We start from the raw sequence: 21,772 nt of genomic DNA on the forward strand, positions 1-21,772 counted from the left end.
TTTTTTTTCCAGAAAAAAAAGAAATGTTTTACACAGTTTTCACTCTTAACTGCTTCAAAAGCAAACATCACAAAAATGATTCATAATCACATCAGTTTTATTGACAAGTGAATAAATAGCAAATGAGTTTCTTTCAAATAGCTCCCAGCCACAGTTGCCACCTAGAAATATAACAAAATTGTAATTTCACAAAGAAAGAGCCTTACCTTCAATTTTGGCATACTCTGATAGTCGAGTATAATTGACTAGAGCTGCTTGCTCCAAGCATTTACGGATGACTGTTTTTACCTCCTCTTGAGGGACTGGAGTAACTATGTCTTTCATCAGAACCTTGACACAAGAAAATCTGATTTGTTGTGGCATCAGGCACACATAACTGTTTTTTCTCCAAGCCCAACAAACACATCTGTTTCTGCCCCAGTGCTGCGTGGCTTTCGGGGTAAGCTCACAATAGGCAGAACCCACGACAGGGTCACCTTGGCCACACTGAGATGTGGGACCTGCCTTTTCCCTAGCATTCCCTGTCTCTATCCATATCCTATGGTATGCTCCAAAATCTGTGCTTCTCATTCCTTAGGGCAAGACATTAAGATTTATCCCAGCTTCCCCATGGCTGGACAAAGTTTGCATTTCTGATGATTTGGGCTCATGTCTGGGCTTGGCTGCACAGGTTAACAACAAGGCATCGCATGTAAGGGTCTGCAGTACGAATGCTCATCAGAGAGACAGTTAGTCCTTATGCAGGCACAGGTATCACCTGCACTGGTGGTAAGGGCCGCACTGCACCTGGCCTCCAAGCTGAAGCAGGAGAAATCAACAGTCCCATCTAATATTTCAATATTAACCGGAATTAGACATCCTCTGCAAAACAACAGTTCCTTAAGCACTACTGGATGAAAAGATTTATGAATGCAAGTAATTTTAACTACTCTTTGTCATTTTTATGCTTACCCTTTCCAGCAGCGATAGAGTGGCTTTTAGTGCACCTTCTGGACGGCCAAATGGAAAGCAGTACCTAGAAAAATCACAGCATGTTAACATCAGACCAGGTGTGTCAATCAACATTTTCAGTGCTATGAATATGCTTTCCCACATATGTTCAAGCAATTCTCTGGTCCCGATCTTAGTGTTCCTTCCACTGAGTAATTTTCAGAAAGGGCTCATGGTACAGATGGAAGAAAGCAAGACAGAATTAGGGGCAGATCAGCTAGTTTTAGTTTATTAAATCTTGGTGTTACCTGGGGAGTTTTTAGGTCTCCTAAGGAAGAGTTAACTATCATCTCCTTGCGAAATAAAACAAAGCTCCAGCGATCTCCAGCGGGAGACCCAGGTTCAAGGGGCTCTGGCACAGACCCTGTGTGCTAGCCCATGTCACCCACCCGCATGTGCAACAGAATGAAGCTGGTGTGCTACAGGGGCAGTTTATCCCTTTTAAGGGAGGTAGGATCCGCCGTTTCTGTAATATCGACATCCCTGAAGAAAGCCCTGCCTTTCTGTATGCTAGTAAATATAAATGGCTAATAATTGAGAACAGAAATAAGACAATAGGGGTTAAATTTTAGAAAAAAATCAGCACTACTCTGCTTACAGAAGCAAGATGGTTTGAAATACCCATTTAAAGGTTATTTCTTTCAAGGCACTCTCCAGATAGAAAAATGCTACAGTGCAAGCGTCACTGCCCTGCTCAGGTCTGTGCTGCTTATGCAAGATTCCTGCAGGCATTCAAAACCTGCCTTTTGGCTTTCCTGATTTAAGGAGGGAGTTTGGAGGAAATCAGTCCTCTCCCATTCAGCCTCGAGTCTCTGCCTTTACCTAAAGTGCGTGATCTGATTCTCCAGAAGCACACGCAGCCGCTCCTTGATCTCTTCAAATCTCTCTTTCTCATCGACGGTTACCGTTCCTATCCCATCCGGCCTGAAGGAGAAATGCCATGAATGACTCAGACTCCACCTCACGACCCTGGGATATCATCTGCGCAGCAAAGCACATGCTGCAGGTTGGGACACAGATGTCACCAGCCATTAGACCCAGGACAGAGCAAGCTGAGATGCAGCAGTCACAGCAGCACAACCGCAAAGGTATCAGAGAGCAAGAAAGCAAAAAATACCCCCCTCTCAGAATGATAATCTGTATATGGACACCCCCTCCCCCCACCCTCCCGTATTTTTTTTCTGTGACAAAAAAGCCTGAAAAATACATGAAAAACCAGAATTCTTTCTTACACATAGGTATACAACAAGGAGCGCAACGCCAGCTTTCACAGCGGGATTGGGCTCATTGCTGGCAAAATGCGGACTTAATTTCTGCAGAAAAATTCAGCTGTTAATTTAACATAATTCACAGCATTAAGAATATTGACAACAAGCTTCTATATGAACAGAACATAAAATTCTGTGTCACTGAATCACCTTATTACAATAATTTCCTGAAGTCAACCGTCTTCAATATATTCTGCCGAAATGTACCTAGAAAGTGGTAAGTATTTTTTACCTGAGTGATAACAATGAACACGTCTTATCACAGAATTTCAGGGAGAATTTGCTACACCCTCGCATTTGCTGCGTGCACAGGACTGCATTGTAAGACCTCAGGCACTGGGTCTGCCTCGGGCGCTCCTCATCCATCCGTCACCGAGCACAGTGTGCAATGAGCACTGCTACGGCTCTCCCAGGCTGGGATGGGTGTCCCCATGCTCCCGTCCTCCTGCCACAGACCCGGCTATGAGCAGCCATGCCCTCCTTTTCCCTGCACCCAGATGGCAAATCGCACGGTGGAGCAGCACGGGCAGAGGCGCCTAATCCATCACCAAAGGGCTCGGCGCGCCAGACAATCGGCAGCACCGCTTCCCAGCCCTGATGAGCAAAATCTGCAGATTTGTGTACTCCTGGGCAACTCTGCTGGCACAGGCGCTCTTTAGGTAATGTAAGGCGTCTTAAAATTGAACAAATGTTCTTACTTAAAGGCCTCCTCCAGTGTTCGGCTTAAGCTGCATAAATCCTCAGTACTAGACTGGTTCGGCTATACAAAAGACTTGGCAAGGGATTACAAAGCTTCTAATGAACCTCCTGTCAGGGGTTAATTGGTTGGCTTTATTTTCCTCTTAAAGAATCAAAGGCCCTAAACTTAAAATAAAAAAATACACAACACAAAAAAACCCTATAAAAATGAAAAGCAATAAAATTTGTACCATCTCTTCTCCTTGACCCCATATTTAGAAAGTTCTCAATATCACAAGTACAAACTCTGATAATCCAGCACAAGTGAACACAATAAAAACATTTCAGGACAGTAACCAGCAAGCCTTACAGGATGTTGACTGCACATTCTTAAAGCATTGTGTTAAATAAAACTTAAAACACGGAAAGAGAAAAAAAAACTTGAATATAAGGGAATGTACTTAAATTCAAACAGAATTTCATCAGAAATTGTTATTTGACTATTTGCCAAATTCAGTTGTGCATTAAGGAGAAAAAAAGGGAAAAAGATTTAGGCTAAAACTTGGATAAAATGTCTCATCTGGGGAATGCATTTCATAAACATTTTTGGAAGTATGGATCTGGTCTCATTAGTACCTAATTAGGAGTAGTTATTTTGAAGAAATGAGCAAGCCACGGGGGAAAAAAAAATAAAAATTAGACACTGAGCAAAAATTAATGTCTGAAGATGCTCAATATATTTTTCTTCCCAACTTCCATCAAGTAATTAATACTCTGACAGAGATATGTCTGCCTTTTGTTGTGCTGTGCCTCGTTTGCTCCCAAGCAAATAACTCAGGGCAGGTTGTGATATATGCTGTACATGAAGGGCAGGGTTGAATCTCTCGTTTGACTTTTGGCACTCCTGTACCCGCAACAACCGGCGGTGTCACTGGGTTAATTGTGTCAGCGCTGACAAACGAGGTAGTGAAAGCCACCCACACTGGCAGCGATTTGCTGATGGACTGGAAATGGTCTGAAGTTATGTTACCCTTTGCTGGGTCAACAGCCTCCAACAGGGAGACTTATCGCCAGGCCACCTGCGTGGGCCTAGGTGAGGTCTGCTTCCCCAGCAGACAGTGCTTATGTGAGGAAGGGCTGCTTTTAAAACCACCATTAGCCCTAAAAGGCATATTGAAGGGATTTAACTGGAAGCAAAATGCAGTACCACACTAGTGATTGGGCATCCCACTGCTGGTGCTGGTCAAGGCAGGGTCAGCATATGTCTGACCATGCAGGCGGGCCGCAGCTCTCCCACACGAATCATACCCTCACTGCATATGAAGGGCCTGTGTTTCATCAGAAACAAGCATGTAATGAGCGGTGCAAACACCTGATATGCCACCACTGTCTGCAGCCTGCTTTCGCAGCACCAGACCCACGTGAGAAAGCATGGCGGGCTTTGGAGAACAAAGACCAGGAGCAAACAGCCATGCCTTCAGCTATGGTGCCCCTTGGCCCCCACAGCCCATGGCCAGTAGCCAGCGTGAGGCATGAAGGAGAGTCCATCCCACTGGAGGCCCCACACAGGACCCACACATGGCACAAGCGCCATGCCGCTCTCCTGGATCATGCTCCAGCAAACTTGAGACAAGCCACAGGTCAGTCGTAGCCATTTTTGGAGCAGCACGGATGTCTGGAAGGGCCTGCCAGGAGAGAGCCATCACCACTGCAAGGACTCCCTTTCTCACCCAGCTGTGGACTATATTGCATCTGACATGATGAGCATCTCTCGAATCTACCTTTCAAATTTTCGGCAAACCATTTTCTCACTGTCCTTCACAAAGTTGACATTTTCGGCAGCATGATAGGAAAGATGTCATGTCGGCTGCTTTTCAAGTTGTTGTCACAGTGGTTAGCACCAGTTCTGTCATCTTTGCTTTCCTCACAATCCCCCATCTTGAGCCATGTCACAAATAATAATACTTCCCATGTTTTTGTCAAATTTCAAATACTATAACCCAGCTGCACGTCTTCGGATTTACTAGTTATGTTAATCTTGTTGCTCATCTTCTCAGAAGCTGAAACATTAGGAACTCATTAATTAGTGACAAATGCAGGATATACATAGAACTGGAAAAACACCACCGAAAGCCTTGCACTTAATTTATTAGCTGGATAATTTTAAAACCTAATTAAATATGCAAGTCAAATATACTTTGAAAATGCTATCTTTTTGAGGGAACATATTTATTTCCCTTTGCAAGAACACAAAGGGTATGTAGCCTAGCATTTAAGATTCACTTCTGTGCTCTAGACAATTCCATTATGTGGCTGATGGGGCTGAAAGAAATCCACAAGAGAAGTTCAGGTCTCACCAACTTGTTTCTGATGCTTATTGGTGATTTCATTTTTAACAATGATCTCCAGCTCAACTTTTACATTTGATATCTTATCTCTGATGGGCAGAAGCACTGACTCCTCCAGCAAGCAGCATTTCTGCAGCAAGGCTGGCTAAAACACAGCCAGAGGAAACGAATGCGCTCACAAAATCTTAAACCGCATCCTTGTAGCACCGAGCTAAGCAGGGATGGGCAATGAGAAAAAAGCAAAGTGGTGAAGAATAGTTCTGTACGTACATGATTTGTGCAGAGCCACAAATGACAAAATGGGTCTGAACCTATGGGGTCAGGTCTGCAAACAGAACAAACATCGCCATCTAAGTGGGGCCATCAGTTCATCTGATTCTCTATAGCTCACGGACACTCGAGGTGTGTGCCATAAGTTGTGGGTAGAAAGGGAAGCAGAAGGGCGAAAAAGGCAAGAAAAATAAATAAGGAAATTTTTAATTATAAGTAAACAAGTTTCGAATCACTCCTTCTGCTGCAGATTCACTATCTTGGCTCAAAACTAGTCAATTCCCAATGTAAATATTTCACACGGAAAGTTTTAAATGCTGCTTTCCCTATTCCTCATTGTTTTTAAGTTATAAGCCACGAAAATAACAACACCAACAAAGCAGGTGGTGAAATTAAAAAAAGGGGCTGCAATTTAAACAGCGAAAACGATAGTCCTTGTTTAGCTTGGACGGTTTGTGCAAATTCCAGGGTTAATTATAAATTATAATTAGGACCTGTGATCCTAAGGCCACTGCTTTATTCTACTAGCCCCGCCTCCCCCCATGCCCTTTTCTAATTATACCCAGTGCCCCCAGGGCTAGTTATGCTGCTAAAACAAATATATCAAAATCATTTTTAACAAAGACTAATATATGAAGCAATAGCATGCATTTGTATGCAATTATAAATATACAGTATAGCTCCAGTGGGTTAATCTCTTTGACATAAGCCTGTACGAAATACCATGGCGGCTCACGAATGGAAAGACAGATCATCTTTTACACCTTTTATGTTTAACTTGTCTACACTTTTTCTACTGGGGAAAATATTGCTTACACGTAGCAAACAGATCTTTGCACGCACTGTGAGCCCTGGCATTCACAGCCAGCGAAAAAAAAACAATGTCAAAAACTGATGCAAATAATTTGATTTTTAAAGTAACAACTCAAATATAAAACACGTGCTGCCTTCAGCTCCCTTGCTGCTTGCCAGGTGCAGCACATATGAGCCATGCAGTAAACACGGATGATTAGCGCCTTGGACAGCACGTGTCAGGATGGCTTTGGGAGGCTGTCTGGCAGGAGCTCACAGGGGGAACCGGTGCTGGGCCACGTCGGGATGCGGGACCACAGCTGGTGTCCTGCCTTCCTATATCGCCCCTAGCAAAGCCGACCTGAAAGATCCCACCTGGTTACACCCCTTGAATAAGCTTATTCAGCCAACACCAGTTTGGCCCAACGTCCCTTTCTTCTGGGAATTCACACCGGCTGAAAGCCCTTTGTTCGGCTCATTCCGCCACCCGCTCTCCTTCCCTCCACGCCGCCGCAGGTGCGAGCCGCTCCGTCCTCCCAGCCCGCCTTCCTCGTGCTCTCGCTCCCTTCCATGCCAGCGCCAAGTCACGGCTCATCGCTTCCCATGTGCCATCCACACCCCCGACGCCGCGCGGCTGAACCGAATGGCTTCTGAGCACTGCCATCCCACACCTATTGCAACGCATCACGTCAGCCCCAGTCGTGCGTCTGCCGGTCGCGGGCGATGCCGGATTGCATCCGACAGACGGCCGCCACACACGCCGTGTCATTGCGGGGCTGGTGCGACACGGAGCCGGCACCTAACGAGGGGTTACGGTGTTATGCCCTGTGAGGTCTGCAGGCAGGGCTGCTCATCTGAGCGCAGCGATGTGTTGATGTATTTAGTGCTTCTCTCCCAGGACCAAAATGCGCTGTTTTGTTGGTTTGGTTTTTATTTTTAAAGTCGCGGTATGGAAATCTTGCCTTTATATGGGATAGCCAGATATGTAATTAGAAAATAAAGGAAAAATATATGAAAGTGTTAGGCAGACTTTTTGATCGTCCAAGGTCTGTGACAATAATATTATTTCTGGTTTTATGCCATAAAACTCAGCTCATAGAAGGAAGCATAGGTCACTGACATACCAGGATACTTAGCAGGGAGACTTGGGGGGGTCAAGACTTTGGGTAAAAGCTACTGAACAGCTCACCACGAAGGATGCTATCAGACTGCAGGAGATTCAGGCCAGCATCCTGATTCAGATAAGCTCAACGTCTGCTAACACTTAGCGCACACACAATCAATTTGTAAAAGATTCAGATCAGCAAGGACAGAAAGCGTCCTTTTTGGTGCCAATCTGAACATCTACAAAGAAAGTTAGACATGGAACTTGCTTTCTTTAAACCACGTCAGTCCATTGCTTACCCTACTTTCTGGAGGACTGCTGGTAAAGGAAAGTGATGGCCTTAATGGTCCCAGGAGCACGCAGACGTCAGTAACCACACAGCCTGTGCTGTTGGTGTCCAAGTGATACTACATGTTCCTTGCATTTTCATGCATGTATACACATCAGAAATCCTAAGACCTCACATAACAGCAGAATTTCACAAGGCATCAGCGGTACCTGGTGGGTACGACCCTGCTGTGAAATCGCTGGTGGCCACAGCAGTGAAAAGCCTTCAGTTCGGGTGTTGTAGCAAGTAAGGAGGGACCAGAATATTCGAGTATTCGAATACTCACGAGTATTCGGCAGTGAGGGCTTGCCTGCCTCTGGCCCCTGCTTTTCCGACAGCCTGTGCACAGTACACACAGGTATCTGCAGGAGGTGAAACTCAGGACAAGCAATTTACATTTAACCACGTTTTTTTTATTCCAAAAAGGAAGAAATTGACAGAAAAACCAAGGGAACTGTCATGCAAATAGCAGTGATTTACAGCCTTCTTTTGGAGAGATTATGTCGGGCTTTCAGGGCTCTGAATAAGCTACAGGAACCCAAAGGGAGGCAAAAAAAGAGAAACCCTATCTAAAACACCAGGGCTCCAAACCAGCCCCAAAATCGCATTGTGACCGCGTCACCTGCCGCGGCGGCGGGGTCAGCCCGAAGCTGGAGGTGCAATGCCACCCGCTCCGCCCGGGCACGGCGGTGCCGGACAGGCGAGGCAACGCGCCCGCACTGACGCCTGTCATCCTGTCAGCCCCGAGCTCCGGGCTGTCCCCGGCATCCGAGCGCCCCGCACCTCCCCGCTGACTGCGAGCGACTGTTGTCTCGCTGCCTGACCTTACACAAACGCGATGCAAACAGACAGCCCACCTCAGCTCCATCACTGTCTGCTGCTAATACAGGAGATTGATAGCCACATGAAATCAACTCCCGCTCGACCTTCGGTGCTGGGTGGCATATTCTGACTGACAGCCAACCTCATTCTGAAGAAAATCAAACTACCCAACTTCTTCTCTCTCTTCTTTTTTTTTCTTTTTTTTTTTCCCCTGTCTAAAAACTGAAGTAACTTCTTTTTATAAAGAAAATCAAATCAACACTTTCTCGGTTTTGACAGAGGAAAGCAGCCTTTGTTAAACAGAAAGATGCCTCCTAGCCTGAATCCTCCCCCTGCACTGGGGCGCACGGATGGCAGTGGTACCCAGCGTACAAGATGCTCCATCAGGCACACTGCTGCGTGCTACACAGTCCCAAACATGGGCGTGCTCCCACCTCTACCAAATATACATGGGAAATTTTCTTCTATACGCTAGCTGGGCAGACCATAGCCCCTGGCTAACCCTAGGCAATGGATGGGAATGGTATGTGGGAGGAAAGGATGCAGAAGAAAAGAACCCAGCCCTACACACGCCATAATTGTCAGTAAGGACTGCATGGATAAATATCAGCTTCTCTGTGCACTCTGCCAGCCAGCTCTCAAATGCATGATGTAAGTGGCCTAAGCAGCATTCTGAAAAGAAACCACGACTCTTCCACTCAGCCACAAGATTTCTATTAGTAGAAATGAAAGAAAGGGAGTCACATTTTCTCCTGCAGACCCCCTGTGGTTCTCTGACTTCCTGATAGCAGACGCCACACCACTCAGTTTCTGTACCAAACTCTTCACCACATGTGTCTGTGGTCCTGGAAAGAAGCACGATGCTGCAGCCCCAGCAGCCCTGAGACAACCAGGAGATGGCCCCAACTGAGAGGGATATACCCCTCACACAGTTGGTTTGGAGTCAGCCGTCAGCTAGCCATAACTAAGATGGAGAAAAGCACACAGTTCCCTTCTTGCAATATTTTAATCAAATCTACCAGGCCAGTTTCACAGAGCTGCATGTTTGGAAGCACCCGATTGTGTCCCAGCAAAGCACAGCAGCCACCCACATCTCTGGGAACACACAGAGGCACAGCACTGGAGTCTGCACATCCCATAGGGCTTAAGGCATCACGGCACCTTCAGATACATCCTGCCCCTGACACAAGAAGAGGATGCTGAGGCTCTGTTGTGCTGAACCCTGAGAAGAGCTACACGAAATAGCCATGACCAGTAGCCAACTTCCTTTTTGTTACACAGCTCTAGAAAACAGGACTTGGACCAGGTCCCATCTACAAACCAAGGGTCCATCTGCAGTTCCTTGAACACACCTGAATCACACCCACCCCCAACCCCTGCATGCCGCAGCCCCGCAGCCTGCCCAGTGTGCTCGGTGACCGAGGAGCTCGCTGCCAACTACAACACACTGCTGTGCACTGCGCGTTTCGCTTACCTTTTTGGCTCAGGATTCGGCTGGGATTTGGAATCTTTCCTTTTTTTGGACTCCTTTTTGGAATCCTTTTTTGTCTCCACTTCAGCAGCGGAGGGCTGAGACACTTTGCCCCCTTCGCCGTCTGTGCTTGGCTGTGACCCGCCAAGCAACTCTGCCATGTGGTGGCTTTGGGGAGTGATTGGGATGTGCGGGGGGGAGGCCAGCAGCACAAGTGGAAGAAACAGAAGAAAACATGAAATAAAAACCACAAAGCAAAAAGAAAAGGAAACTAAACTGAAAGCAAATAAATGACATCAAAGAACAATTGGCAAAGATGGAACAAACGAGTGAAAGAAACTTATAACTGAAAAAGAAACTAAGGAAGCAAAAACTTGGTTTCCATGACAAGATGTATGGAACTAACTGCAAAGCAAGTGGCAGACTTGCAACGTGAAACCTGGGCAATGTGTGTCATAATTCAGGATGTTATTTACCAGAGGGTTTATGAAAACATGTTATTATTTTATAACACTCTTTTCTTCAGCAGCATGTGCAGGATAGATACCAATATCTCCAAGTATATAATGCAATTTAACAGGGGAAAAAAAGCAGAAAAAGAAGCTGCAATACATTACAACAAAATAAATAGAAATGGAAAAAGCATAGCTCCACTCCCTGCCATCAAAGACTTTCCATATTTGAGAGGAAGGAAAGGGCTATTGCTTAAACTGAAATTACTCTGCAATAGCAGCAAGATAAAATTCCCAACTATGCCTGAGCAATTCAAGAGCTGACGTCACACTGCTGATCAGACAGAGGTGCCTGAGGGCTTCAAGCACATCTGAACACTGAAGTTTGATACTGCTGAAAATTTCATTGCTGCAACTTGTCAGATCCCCTTGTGCAGTAATTAAATCAATGCAGGATATTGCTTATGCCCATTATATTATATTAGACCCATGACTGTCACATGTACTTCAACTCCATCCTGTCCAGAACTGCATCTAGCAGGTGTCTGGGAAAGAAAGTTACCAACCTTCTTCTCTGGATTCTCTATGTGCATTTTTATTGCTTACATTAAACAAGCAATGAAACAAACAAACAAACCAACTATGCCACTAGAAGCGCTGCTGCCAAACATCCAGCGTGAAAACATATCCAAGGAAACCTATATCTGACAAAGTCATCCCTTGCTGGCAGGGAGCTGTTAGCCAAGAATAATTCCTTACCTGTTGCCATGAACATGTGATGCACAAAAGGCAAAGCTGTAGTGAAGTAAGGTGGGGTCAATCATAGCTCCGTTTTCTGCGCGCTCTAGCAAATCTCTGAGGTAGCAGAGATGTCTGTGACAGCCTCTCACTCCATTACGTGCACAATACTCATCTAGCACAAAGACCTGGCCAGGACTAAACCAGCCCTGTTTAGAAATAAAGAGACTTGATTTTAAATATAAGTTATTAAATACAAATGTTATCAGATTTGGAGGCGTAGTGGTCAACTGTTCTAATAAAGGAAATACAAACCTAAGGCTACATTAAGAAAAAAGGAGAGAGGTCACTCTTAAACAATACAGTCTGCATATCATCACCTATCACAGCATATATTCAGTGCAACTGTTAACAAAAAGATATTACACTACCATTAACAGGAAATGTCATTTAAAATGCTGAAAAGTGAGGCCAGTTCATGTCAGTGCCTAGCAAAAAAAAAGAAAAAAAGAAAAAAAAGAAAGAAAAGATTCACACCTTTAAAGAGATGACAAAGATTAGATTATTTAAGCAACATTAAACAGTAATCTCATTTTGGGGAAGAGACTGCACATTTGGCCAGGAGTGAGAAGAGTGATCTTGGGGAGAACATGGAGGATTACAGTGAACAACGACTTCTCTTGCATTTGGCATGTAGGAACGTCCTGAGGATGGAGGAAGGCAGATCCACAGCATTAGAAAAGGACATTTTGCGTCGTTCTCATTGCGTACCCTTGGAGACGCGCTCAGTTCGCCCACCACCTGGCAGGCCAGCGCTCCTCGGCATCGCAGCAAGCACAGCTCCTTCAGCTTCCCTTGAGCATCCACAAACCTCCAACAATTGTTGCCCATCAGTCCTAAGGGCTTGGTGACATACGTCCATGCTCCCGAGGAGGACTCTGTCCCATGAGAGGACTGCACAGCGCCCGGTGAATGTCCCAGGACAGCCAAAGTGTGCCTCTGCCTTCAGCAAAGGTGTTAGCGAGAACGAGAATATTCTTGTAGATTGCTTTTCAAAACGCTGCAAAACCGTCAATATTTACATGGAAATTTGGGTGCTAAACAATTGCTAAGACGCAGCTCTGGAATGCATCAAGCTGCAAAATCTTTCATCGTTTAATTGAAAAGTTCCTGCAGCGGGCGGGAGAGTAGTTGAGGCAGAGCACTGCCCCTATAGGCAACTTCTTTGCCACCCCATCTGTTACCCCAAATGCTACATCTTAGAAACAACACTGCTGTGAAAGATTAAAATATATTTTCTACCACTCAGATGACACCAAATCTTTTCTAGATGCCAAAATAGCTGCTTTGAAAAGAGTTGAAGAAATATCAATTAAGAGCTCAAAGACATAGAGAAGGATTTGCTCATCCTTATTGGGCCAACTCCAAAACAGATTGAGAAAAGAATTAAAATAATGAGGGGAAAATGATAGATATAGGGAGTAGCTACAATTCTGGGATCACTGGAAGTGCACATTTCAAAATGAAGATACAGAACAATGCAGATGGGACAGCACTCTGGAAAGCTATTTTTTGGGAGGGTATATTTGCTTTCACTGCTTTTTACTGATATTTTTGTTTGCTTTTTGGTTAGAGGCATTGTGCTTGACTCTAGATGTCTTTATGTTGCCTGCTTGTTACATCCTTGGACCATCACCTCACCTTGCCTCTTTTCTTTTAAGTCTTTGGTAATTAGGTACGGGAAAAATATAGAAATACCATAACTGCTCTGAAATAGATGTGTGGATTTGGTTACCAGGGTAGAAATGCAGTTTAAATTGCTACATTCACTCGATATATAGAAAGGACTCGATCCTTCCGACAGGGTGAAATCTTAGCACCGCTGACATCAATGGGAAGGATGGCACTAATTTCCCTGGAGCTGGGTATCAAATCCACAGTTTGGGGTGAAGGAAGCTGGACCTGCTGTGTTCTACACTTGCTCCCCTGCACCAGAGGCTGAGAAGTGCTAGCACTTAGACAGGAGAGATGGGGCAAATCCTCAAGATTGCTCCCCTGGTGCAACACAGGGAAGTCTGAGCAGAAGCTCAAAGGTTCAGTAATGAGCCTCAAACCTTGAGTCTCATGAGAGCACACCCAAGAAAGCCGTGGGAGAATCCAGACCAAAGAAGACCAGAAGGTTTCCCTTTGCGTGGCAGAGATATGAAATAAAAAACAAACAAACAAACAAACAAGAACTGAACAGAGGTACAAAAGAGCAGCAAGTGCTGCTCCTCATGGCCTCAGAAAAAAATCTAAGGTCTGATGAAAGGCTGTATTCAGACAAATCCCCCACATCTCCAAGCAGATCCTGGCTCTTGATGAAGATTTGCCTGGCACAACTGTCATCCCACCAGTCTGACAAACACAACTGGTAGTGACACACTGGATATTTCACCCAGCATGGCTAGGTGTAGCTCAGTTTGGTCACCCAGATGTCTTCAGTAGCACTGAGAAAGGCAGAGTGGACATTGGAAGAAGGCTGTAGAGCATAGAGAGCTCAATGACTGTGACTGAGAAGCTGAGTGGTATAGAGACTGCGCCATGCATCCCTGGCACCACTGGGAAGTGCAGCAGGAGCTTCTGAGCTAGGCCTGTCAGGTTTGGTGAAACACTGGAAAAGTTTCAAAATGGCAGAGTGCAGTTTCTATGAAAATTTGAGGGAAAATTTTCACTTGTCAGCACTTGCGTCTTCTCATTTACCATGGAGAAAAAAAATGGACAATTTCATTTTGGAGGCTTGCTTTATGGGCCTCTTCATCTGACATCTTCACACGTTATCTCTGCTAGGCTAGGCATTCTGGAAGACCACATCTTGCTATAAGCTGGGTGTTTCGACGTGAATTATATGAATCCTGACACAACTGCTGCAGCAGGGATCCAGCTTCACGAGCTGAATGCTGGTAGTAGGTTGGGAAGTCTGCGGAAGAGTAGAAAGGCAGGCTCAGAAATAGCGTAAGTGTCCATGAAGATAGGAATGAAGTCCCATGCATGTGTGGGGTTGATATAAGGCTGGAAAAGTTACATACTCTTTTCTTATCAGAAAGTCCAGGAAGAGCTGTGAAAGCAATTGTGCATTCAGCTTGTGGTCGATGGGCAAGAGCCTCAGTAAGCAATGCCGACAACGCTCTTCCCCTTTCCCAGCACAGTGCTCTCTGCCAGCAAACATCATTTCTGCCATAGCTGAGATTAGTCAGACAGCCTGTTTGTTTTCATAGGGATGCCTGGCTCAGCCAGTTGAGTGGGCTTGCATTAACATTGTTTAACCTGGTTCCATGGAAGGGAGGCAAAGCTGAGCTATTCTCTGTGTCAGGGTAAGCCACCGTGTCTGGGTAAGTCTTCCATGGTACCTCCAAGTCGGCATTGGAAAACAAGATGTAAGACAAGGCAAAACTCTTTGGGACTTGCACATGAACATCCTCTAGGAAGAACAATTGCTCAGCAGCACACAGAGCAGACAGAGCAGGCTTACCACAGGCTCACAGCTCCTATAGGCAAGCCAGCACAATGGGATCATCAACTTCCCACAGACACCTCAAGAGCAATGAAAGCTCCATGTAGTTGAACTCAAATTTTGAGGCCAGATTGATTCAACTTCACAATCAGGACAAAATCATATTAAAATAAAGAAGCATGTGAAATCCAAATGTAGGTGAACACAGCCCATTATTCTCATCTTCATAACACTCTGTAACAGGTGATTTGAAAGAAGATCATTAATTGGTGACGCTCTGCAGAGGCAGAAGTCTTGGTGCTGAAGGGGACGCCATCACTCCAGTAGCTTCTACCAAGAAACCTAAACATCTCAATAACAAGCAGATGTACGGCTGGTGGGTGTCTTGAAGAGAAACATTATTAATAATTTTCAGCGATGGCCTTGTGACTATCCTTCAGTCATGAATTTAATTAAAAGGCCGCAGATTCTTCACTGGGCCCGAGGCTGCACAAAGACAAACCAGCTGCAAGCCAACCTGTCAGACATGCATGGATGGGGATGGTCTCCCTAGAGCCAGCCATGCGTGGGGAGCAGAAGCTGCATGCCAAACCTACTGCCTGTTGTAGCAAAGTCCTTGATGGAGCTGGTGAGAAACTCGCTGCAGGTCAGACAGTTCTCCCACCAAGCCTACTCACACCACTTGTGTAACTGGAGCCTTTCCCCAACCCATCCTTACCTCAGGGGACATCCACAACTGTACCTCCTAGCCCTGCCTATCATTAGGAAGGTGATAACCCACTCCTGCTATTTACTGGATCTCAGTCTTCCTGAGATCAACTAGGGTGTGTGGCGCTGGGAGCTGAGCAGATGAGAGAAGCACCACAGTGAAGGTGCACTTGGAGGACAGGATTTGATCTGGACAGGCCTGCTGGCAGATACTCAGCTGTGTTCCCAGTTTGTTGCTTTTAAAAGAATGCCACTCAACAGTGCCAGATCCATGGACTGCAAGCTGGTAAAAGGTGGAGACTGTCAGAGTGGTTCTTCTGCAGGAGAAGCCAGCGATGAAATCCCAATGTGGAGAATTGTGTGCAGCATGAGGAGGGCAGCAGGTCAGGGTCTGTCTCACACCTTTCAGGACAGGTCCTGCATTTCAGGCCTCATCTGCACCCTCTAGAGAGGCTTCATCCTGTTGTTTTCTCAAAAACTAAGAGCCTCTTTACTCCCGCTCACCAAATCACTAGAAATTCCTTGTTCATGTTGTACTGCTAAAAGTTATTTGACATATAAACTCTCAATAAGAGCCACCAAGCACTGCACCCAGCCAAAGATTACAAGCAGTCATGGAGCATCTCCGTGCCACTGCCATACAGACAATGTTATACAGCAGTGGCCTGAGAGCTGCAATCTTTACTAATGGAACAAACATAATGGGCATGCGACTACATGAGCAAGGGCTGACTGCAGGATCCATCTAGTCCCACCTGTTACCTGCTTGGAATCCCTGCTCATACCGAGACACAGAGCTGGGCAACAGTTATTCCTGGTGTGACTCCATTGACATGGGAGGTGGTACCAGACCGTCATCCTTCCCCTGTTCTTTCATCCATAACACTCTGGAAGGCAGTGTGGGAGGCTGCAAAACACTGCTTCTGCTCTCTACTGCACATCCCCACACAGGAGTTTGTCTTTGCAGGAAGAAACATTTTAAACATTGCAAACAGAAATGATAAAGACAGTGCTACTGGAGAAGAACAGCAGTCAGTTCACTGGAGGTAGCCTCTCAAAAGAAAATACCTCTGGCCCAAATTCAAACCTGGTGCAAACAGAAGTGAATCTTCCAGCAATGGGGGATTAGCCCCCAGTCGTACTAGCTTTGATTTTGCTGGTTGGTGTTTATATCACTAGAGACCAAAGAATATACTTGCCAGACAAGAATAGGAATCATTAAGTCTGTGGTCCAAAGTGAGGCGCTGAACCATCTCAAAGAGTGAAGCGTGGTCAAAGTTACAGGGATTGGAAGAGATAAATTCATCCATGCCATGCTTTTGAGCTCTATCTGCATCTGTTCATTTATACATATAGAGAAAGACACCATTTAGAGAGATATAACATATTTTAGTTGACAAAAACAACAGAAAAATATACAGTATGAAGCATGAAAGCTAAATATCTCTTCTTCCCTACATTGCCATTAACTTTTTTCTTTGCAGGCTACACAGTACACTCTTCACCTCCCATTGTCAACTTGCATCATTTATGGACAATCTTATTGCACTGTTAATGGCTCATTATAGTGCATTTATTCTGTACTTAAAAACAGAACACAAACCCAATAACTTACTCTGTATCTTACAATAGGCTATGAATTAACAGAGTTTTGGCTCAGATAAGTAAATTAGCTCCTATTTAGTTAGTTGTGGTTAATTATAATAGATTCTGCCATTCTAATGAAGTTATATCTGTAGCATTTTTCTCTACATTTACTAGGTTTTCTAGGTATCAAGCCAGTTACGTCGCTCTTTATTCAAATGCCAACATTTGTCTCCCCATGGCAATTTTTTGCTAATGGCAACGTTAAATGTTACCTCAAAGAAATAAAAAGATGCTCTTTTAAACATTGCTAATAAGTTAAATTGATGTGTAGTTTGTTAGCACTGAGAAAGTAACCTGATAGTGTGCTGGAGCTGCCAGTCATCCTGACAGGGACAAAATTCCCTCTGCTCGGATTCCGAGCTGCCATTTTTGGGTGAATTAACAGTCTCACCATACTCACACTTCTCTGCTTTGGTGACGTTTATGGGCACTAACTCCTAGCGGCTAATTAATTAAACTCAACATAGTTAACTAGAAGTACACCGGTTGAAATGAAGCCACTGATCCAGCCTGGGTGCGGCCAGCCGGGACCCTGCTGGGAGCAGTCTTTGTTCCACCAGTGACCGGGGAATTAAAAGACACCTTTCACTCGGTTTTGTCTGTGCTCAGCTTCCTACTATATGGGTTCTTGCCAAATCCTCGACAAATAGAATGGGATTTAAATCCTTCCCCTGTTTATAGCCTCCTAAGGGAACTGGGTGGCCTTGAAACAATGTGGCTGAAAGGACACAAAAATGCAGTTTTCCACAGTAGTACCATAAGGTAACTGTATTTGTTTCAAAACAAAATTGCTCTTTACCAGAAGAAACAAAAATCCTTAATTAAAAAGAAAAAATAAATTAAAAGGAGCTTTAAATGATAATGAGATAGTATTCTTTTATGTATGTTTTATTTAACTATTTATATTAATCTGTGAAGGATGGCATGCATTCCTAACTGCCTCGCACACGTCTGCGCTCTCAGATTTTGCTGATCATTGGAAGCAATCTTTGCATTTTCTGTATAGTCTGTCGTTAGCTATATACAAACCATATAAATAACATCACCCACTGGAAGGAAATCAGACAAATTAAAACATATAACATTTCAATTAGCTGCTAGCAATACTTAATTCAGCAGTAGCTGGCAATTTTCCTCATTAAAACCCTGCTGAATAAATGCTGATTTCAATTGCATCCTCCCCCTCCCCTATTTTTTTTACAGCCAGTTCTATGCTTTTTGCTGGTCCATTCCTCTAGTCCATCCCATACACTGAATCCTGCCTGCCTCCCCTTTGCCTCTCCCTGCTCCCAAGCCCCCTCTCTGCCTCCTGGCAGCTCTGTGCATTTGGTGCAGAGGAAGCAGCACCGAGGTGGCAGCACCAGGTCTGGCTCTGAGGACAGGGACAACCTCCTCGGTCAGAGCATCACCGTCATGGCAAAGCCAGTCTCCAGCTTTCTGCCCCATCATCTGTCCCTTTGGGCCAAGATCCATCTGACAGAGCTCACTCCCGAAGAGTTCCCCCCGTGCTGGTTTTGACCTATCTCCATCGCCCACAAAATGCTCTAGCAGATATTATCAGACTATTTTTAATGGGTTGTTGCTCTCCCGGGTTCCTCGGAGTTGACTGCAAGCTGACAAATTGGCTGGAGGCCTTAATTTGCCAGCTTCACTCAGAGATTTTATTACTTTTCAATTAGGAGCCCTGATACACTGTCAATCCTCTTGCTCTGCAAGCAAGGCTCTGAGATTTGAGTAAATCAGCTGGAAATGTGAAGAGTCCTCTAGCCCTTTAGCTGGTGAACTTTCCTGAGCAGATGTGTGAGAAAGCATGTTGGAAATGAAGTTTTTTACTCCAAACTAATCAAATTTCCACCACTTTGTGTTCTCTGAGCAATTTCTTGGCAATTGCTGAGCACTGGCACGGCCCTTGAATGGCTCATGACCATCCGTGCTCAAGGGCAATTGTACTTGTGCTTATCAATTCCACTTGTACACATTACTGCATTGGGCACCTCCTGGACACCCATTCCCCCAAACCTCCCTAGCTCAGAACAACCACTGGAGAAGGAGGAACTGAGCATGACACTGTATGAGCTTGCATGATCAAGATGCACTTCAAGGAAATATGAGCATGAGTTCTGCTCGCTCAGTGATTCAAAGCATGGTTCTCTGACATGGAAAGGAAGATGAACAGCTCTCCATGCACCAGCCCAGTGCTGCAGGTCCCGCACCCCGAGCCCCAATGTGTTGGGCTGGGTGTGCACCCACCACGGGGCTGCAGCAGGTGTGGTGGAACAGGAGATGTCTGGAGGATGGTCAGACACACACGGACTTCATTAAAATGCCACATCTGTACTGCTCTAGAGGTTTAAAAGTCTTAAGAATATTCAGGAGCAGGTTTCAAAGGACAGTCATACTCTAAACTCAGCTTCCTTTAATTATTAGAAAATAAATGTGCAATCTGCAATTTTCATTTTGATTTCTCCAGGGGACTCAATTTAAAATGAAATTTAGGAATCAAACTTTACCAAAAGCATTAAATCCCTAGAAAAACACGAAAAGACAAGGAGGGATCTAAATATATTGTAATGTAATATATTCCTCCACTACACAGAGCTGAACTGTCAACATCTGCCTATAAAGTTACACGTACAGTCCACCCTTGTTCAAAATGCCTTGCAGAGTTTATATGAGATTTTTAACAAAATGGGAATGGCTAATATTTATACCCAAACTGTACAGCTAATTTGTAAGTACTTTAAATTAATTGTTTCACTCAAATACGGCTGCTTTTTTGACCCTACTCTGTTATTCCAATCAAAAAGAAAGGAGAAACCAAAGAAAGAAAGTTATACGATGCTCCAGTAACTTACAATCCCTTTCCAAGGTGCTGTGCCAAGCTAGCTGGTGCTCCTTTGTTCAGCTCCCAGACAAAATGCTGCTGCAGGCCCACAGAAGTTATCTTACATATTTAGACAAGCTGCACACAAGTGCAGCTGAAAGGTGTTCGATGGTGGTCTCAGAAGGGAGGCTGCGAGGAGAGGTAAATTGGCAGCACAGCCTCCACAAACCTTTCTTCTCCCAAACTACAGACCCCAGCTTTTGTGTTACACATGGGAGCTTACATTATTGTCTCCTCTTAACTACTGCCTTTTTCATTTTGCCCATCTTTATCCAGTTTGCATCTTACACTGAGTCCATTAACTAGCCCTCCGCCAAACACACACCCTGTGCAAGTGTTTGATATCAGAGCCGCTGGGATTTGCCAGCGCTGGGAACACAAAGATTTAAACAACAGCAATAGTGAAAAACAAAGGACTGTCCCACCATTTTGCTCTGCGAGGGCTCTCTTCCTCTTTATCTAAATGTTGTTTAAAAAGGAAGAGACAAAATAGTCAAATCTCTCACTCCTGGATTTTTTATTATTTTTTTTAATATGTATTTCACTGCCCTCTGCATTTCTTTGGCTGCAGTGATAATTTTGGCAGATTTTGCTCTGAGAGCAGTGAAGTTAATAACGGGGGACAAGCTCCATAAAAGAATTCTTGTTATAAAAGGCTGCAGGTAGCCATTTTATTGTAAGAATTTTTACTTGGGATTTCTTTCTTTTCATTAATGAATGACTTCTAGTACCAAAGGCAACTTAAAAATCCAGTAAATTTAAAACACGTTTGTTGGTTAAAAAAAGACAAAAAACAAACAAACAAAAAAACAACAACCAAAGAACTGTAAATTAAAAGGTGACTTTGTATCCTACTCATCTGGAAAATGTGTGCTTGTCATATCTGCTTGACATTACAAGAATGGAGATGTGGTTTGGACAGTAACAAACAATGACACTAGTCAACCTCATCAGGAGACATGAAATAAAGGAATGACAATGATTGATGGCAGCTATTCATTTACAGATACGTCTGGAAAAGTCTTCACTGGCACAGTCGGGCAAGTGGGAGAAGTTCTCTGGGCTCGGGGGCTCAAGAGCAAAGAGGAGCTCCTATGAGCTGCCAGAGCATGGGCTGCAACTTGGGATGGACACACCGAGCGGAGCAAGGGGTTTCCTTAGCCAATATCAGTGTTCTGGGGGAAAATCCACACGCTGGGCTTAAAAATGCCCGGGTGCTGGTGAGGAGCCAGCTGCTAGCAGCCAGGCCATGACTTACCCATCCCCTCTCAGCAGCACCACAGCACGGCCACTCCCAAAGAGCCCCCACAGCCGCGCTGCGTGCAGCCTCCCTGAGCTCGCCTCCTCCTCTCGTCTTATCCTGACTTAGAAGATAGCCTGGTGTTTAATCGGCTGTTTAGTCTTTTGTTTTATGGCATCTTGCTGCAAACAAATTCTCTCCTGCTTGAGTTACGATTTTAAGAAACAATTAAGAATGTTCCTGTAAATCACCAGACGCACTGCGCGCTGAATTGAAACCTACGTTACCTGCTGCTTGGTAGTTAAGTGAATGGGAATTTGTACTATGCACTGACATAACTCCTTGTGCACTAAGTTAAAGACGCGTTTTTAGAAGAGCTATTTATAATACAAAACAATGCTTCACAGCGTTTTTATATCTATTTAAAAATATTTTGAATTGGATGACTGCGGAACCCCGTGAATTTGTATTTTATCAGTTAGAGCCTCATGCTTCTTAAAGCATGTAGAAGTGATTTACAGGCTATTTTTAAATTCAT

The 21,772-nt window shown here is 44.7% G+C and overlaps 1 protein-coding gene across 4 annotated transcripts in view; it reads right to left on the reverse strand.

Moving 5' to 3' along the window:
• Positions 1 to 21,772, reverse strand: part of CADPS (calcium dependent secretion activator) — a 147,048-nt gene that overhangs the window by 58,075 nt on the left and 67,201 nt on the right. For all 4 annotated transcript variants that reach the window (XM_031555608.1, XM_031555609.1, XM_031555610.1 and 1 more), the window contains exons 11-15: positions 16,663 to 16,799; positions 11,284 to 11,471; positions 1,813 to 1,914; positions 952 to 1,015; positions 207 to 330 (exon numbers count right to left, since the gene is read on the reverse strand). In XM_031555608.1, the coding sequence (XP_031411468.1) occupies positions 207 to 330; positions 952 to 1,015; positions 1,813 to 1,914; positions 11,284 to 11,471; positions 16,663 to 16,799 (615 nt within the window). The remainder of the gene's footprint in view (positions 1 to 206; positions 331 to 951; positions 1,016 to 1,812; positions 1,915 to 11,283; positions 11,472 to 16,662; positions 16,800 to 21,772) is intronic.

Source organism: Meleagris gallopavo, chromosome 14, assembly GCF_000146605.3.
Source record: "Meleagris gallopavo isolate NT-WF06-2002-E0010 breed Aviagen turkey brand Nicholas breeding stock chromosome 14, Turkey_5.1, whole genome shotgun sequence".
NCBI lineage: Eukaryota > Metazoa > Chordata > Aves > Galliformes > Phasianidae > Meleagris > Meleagris gallopavo.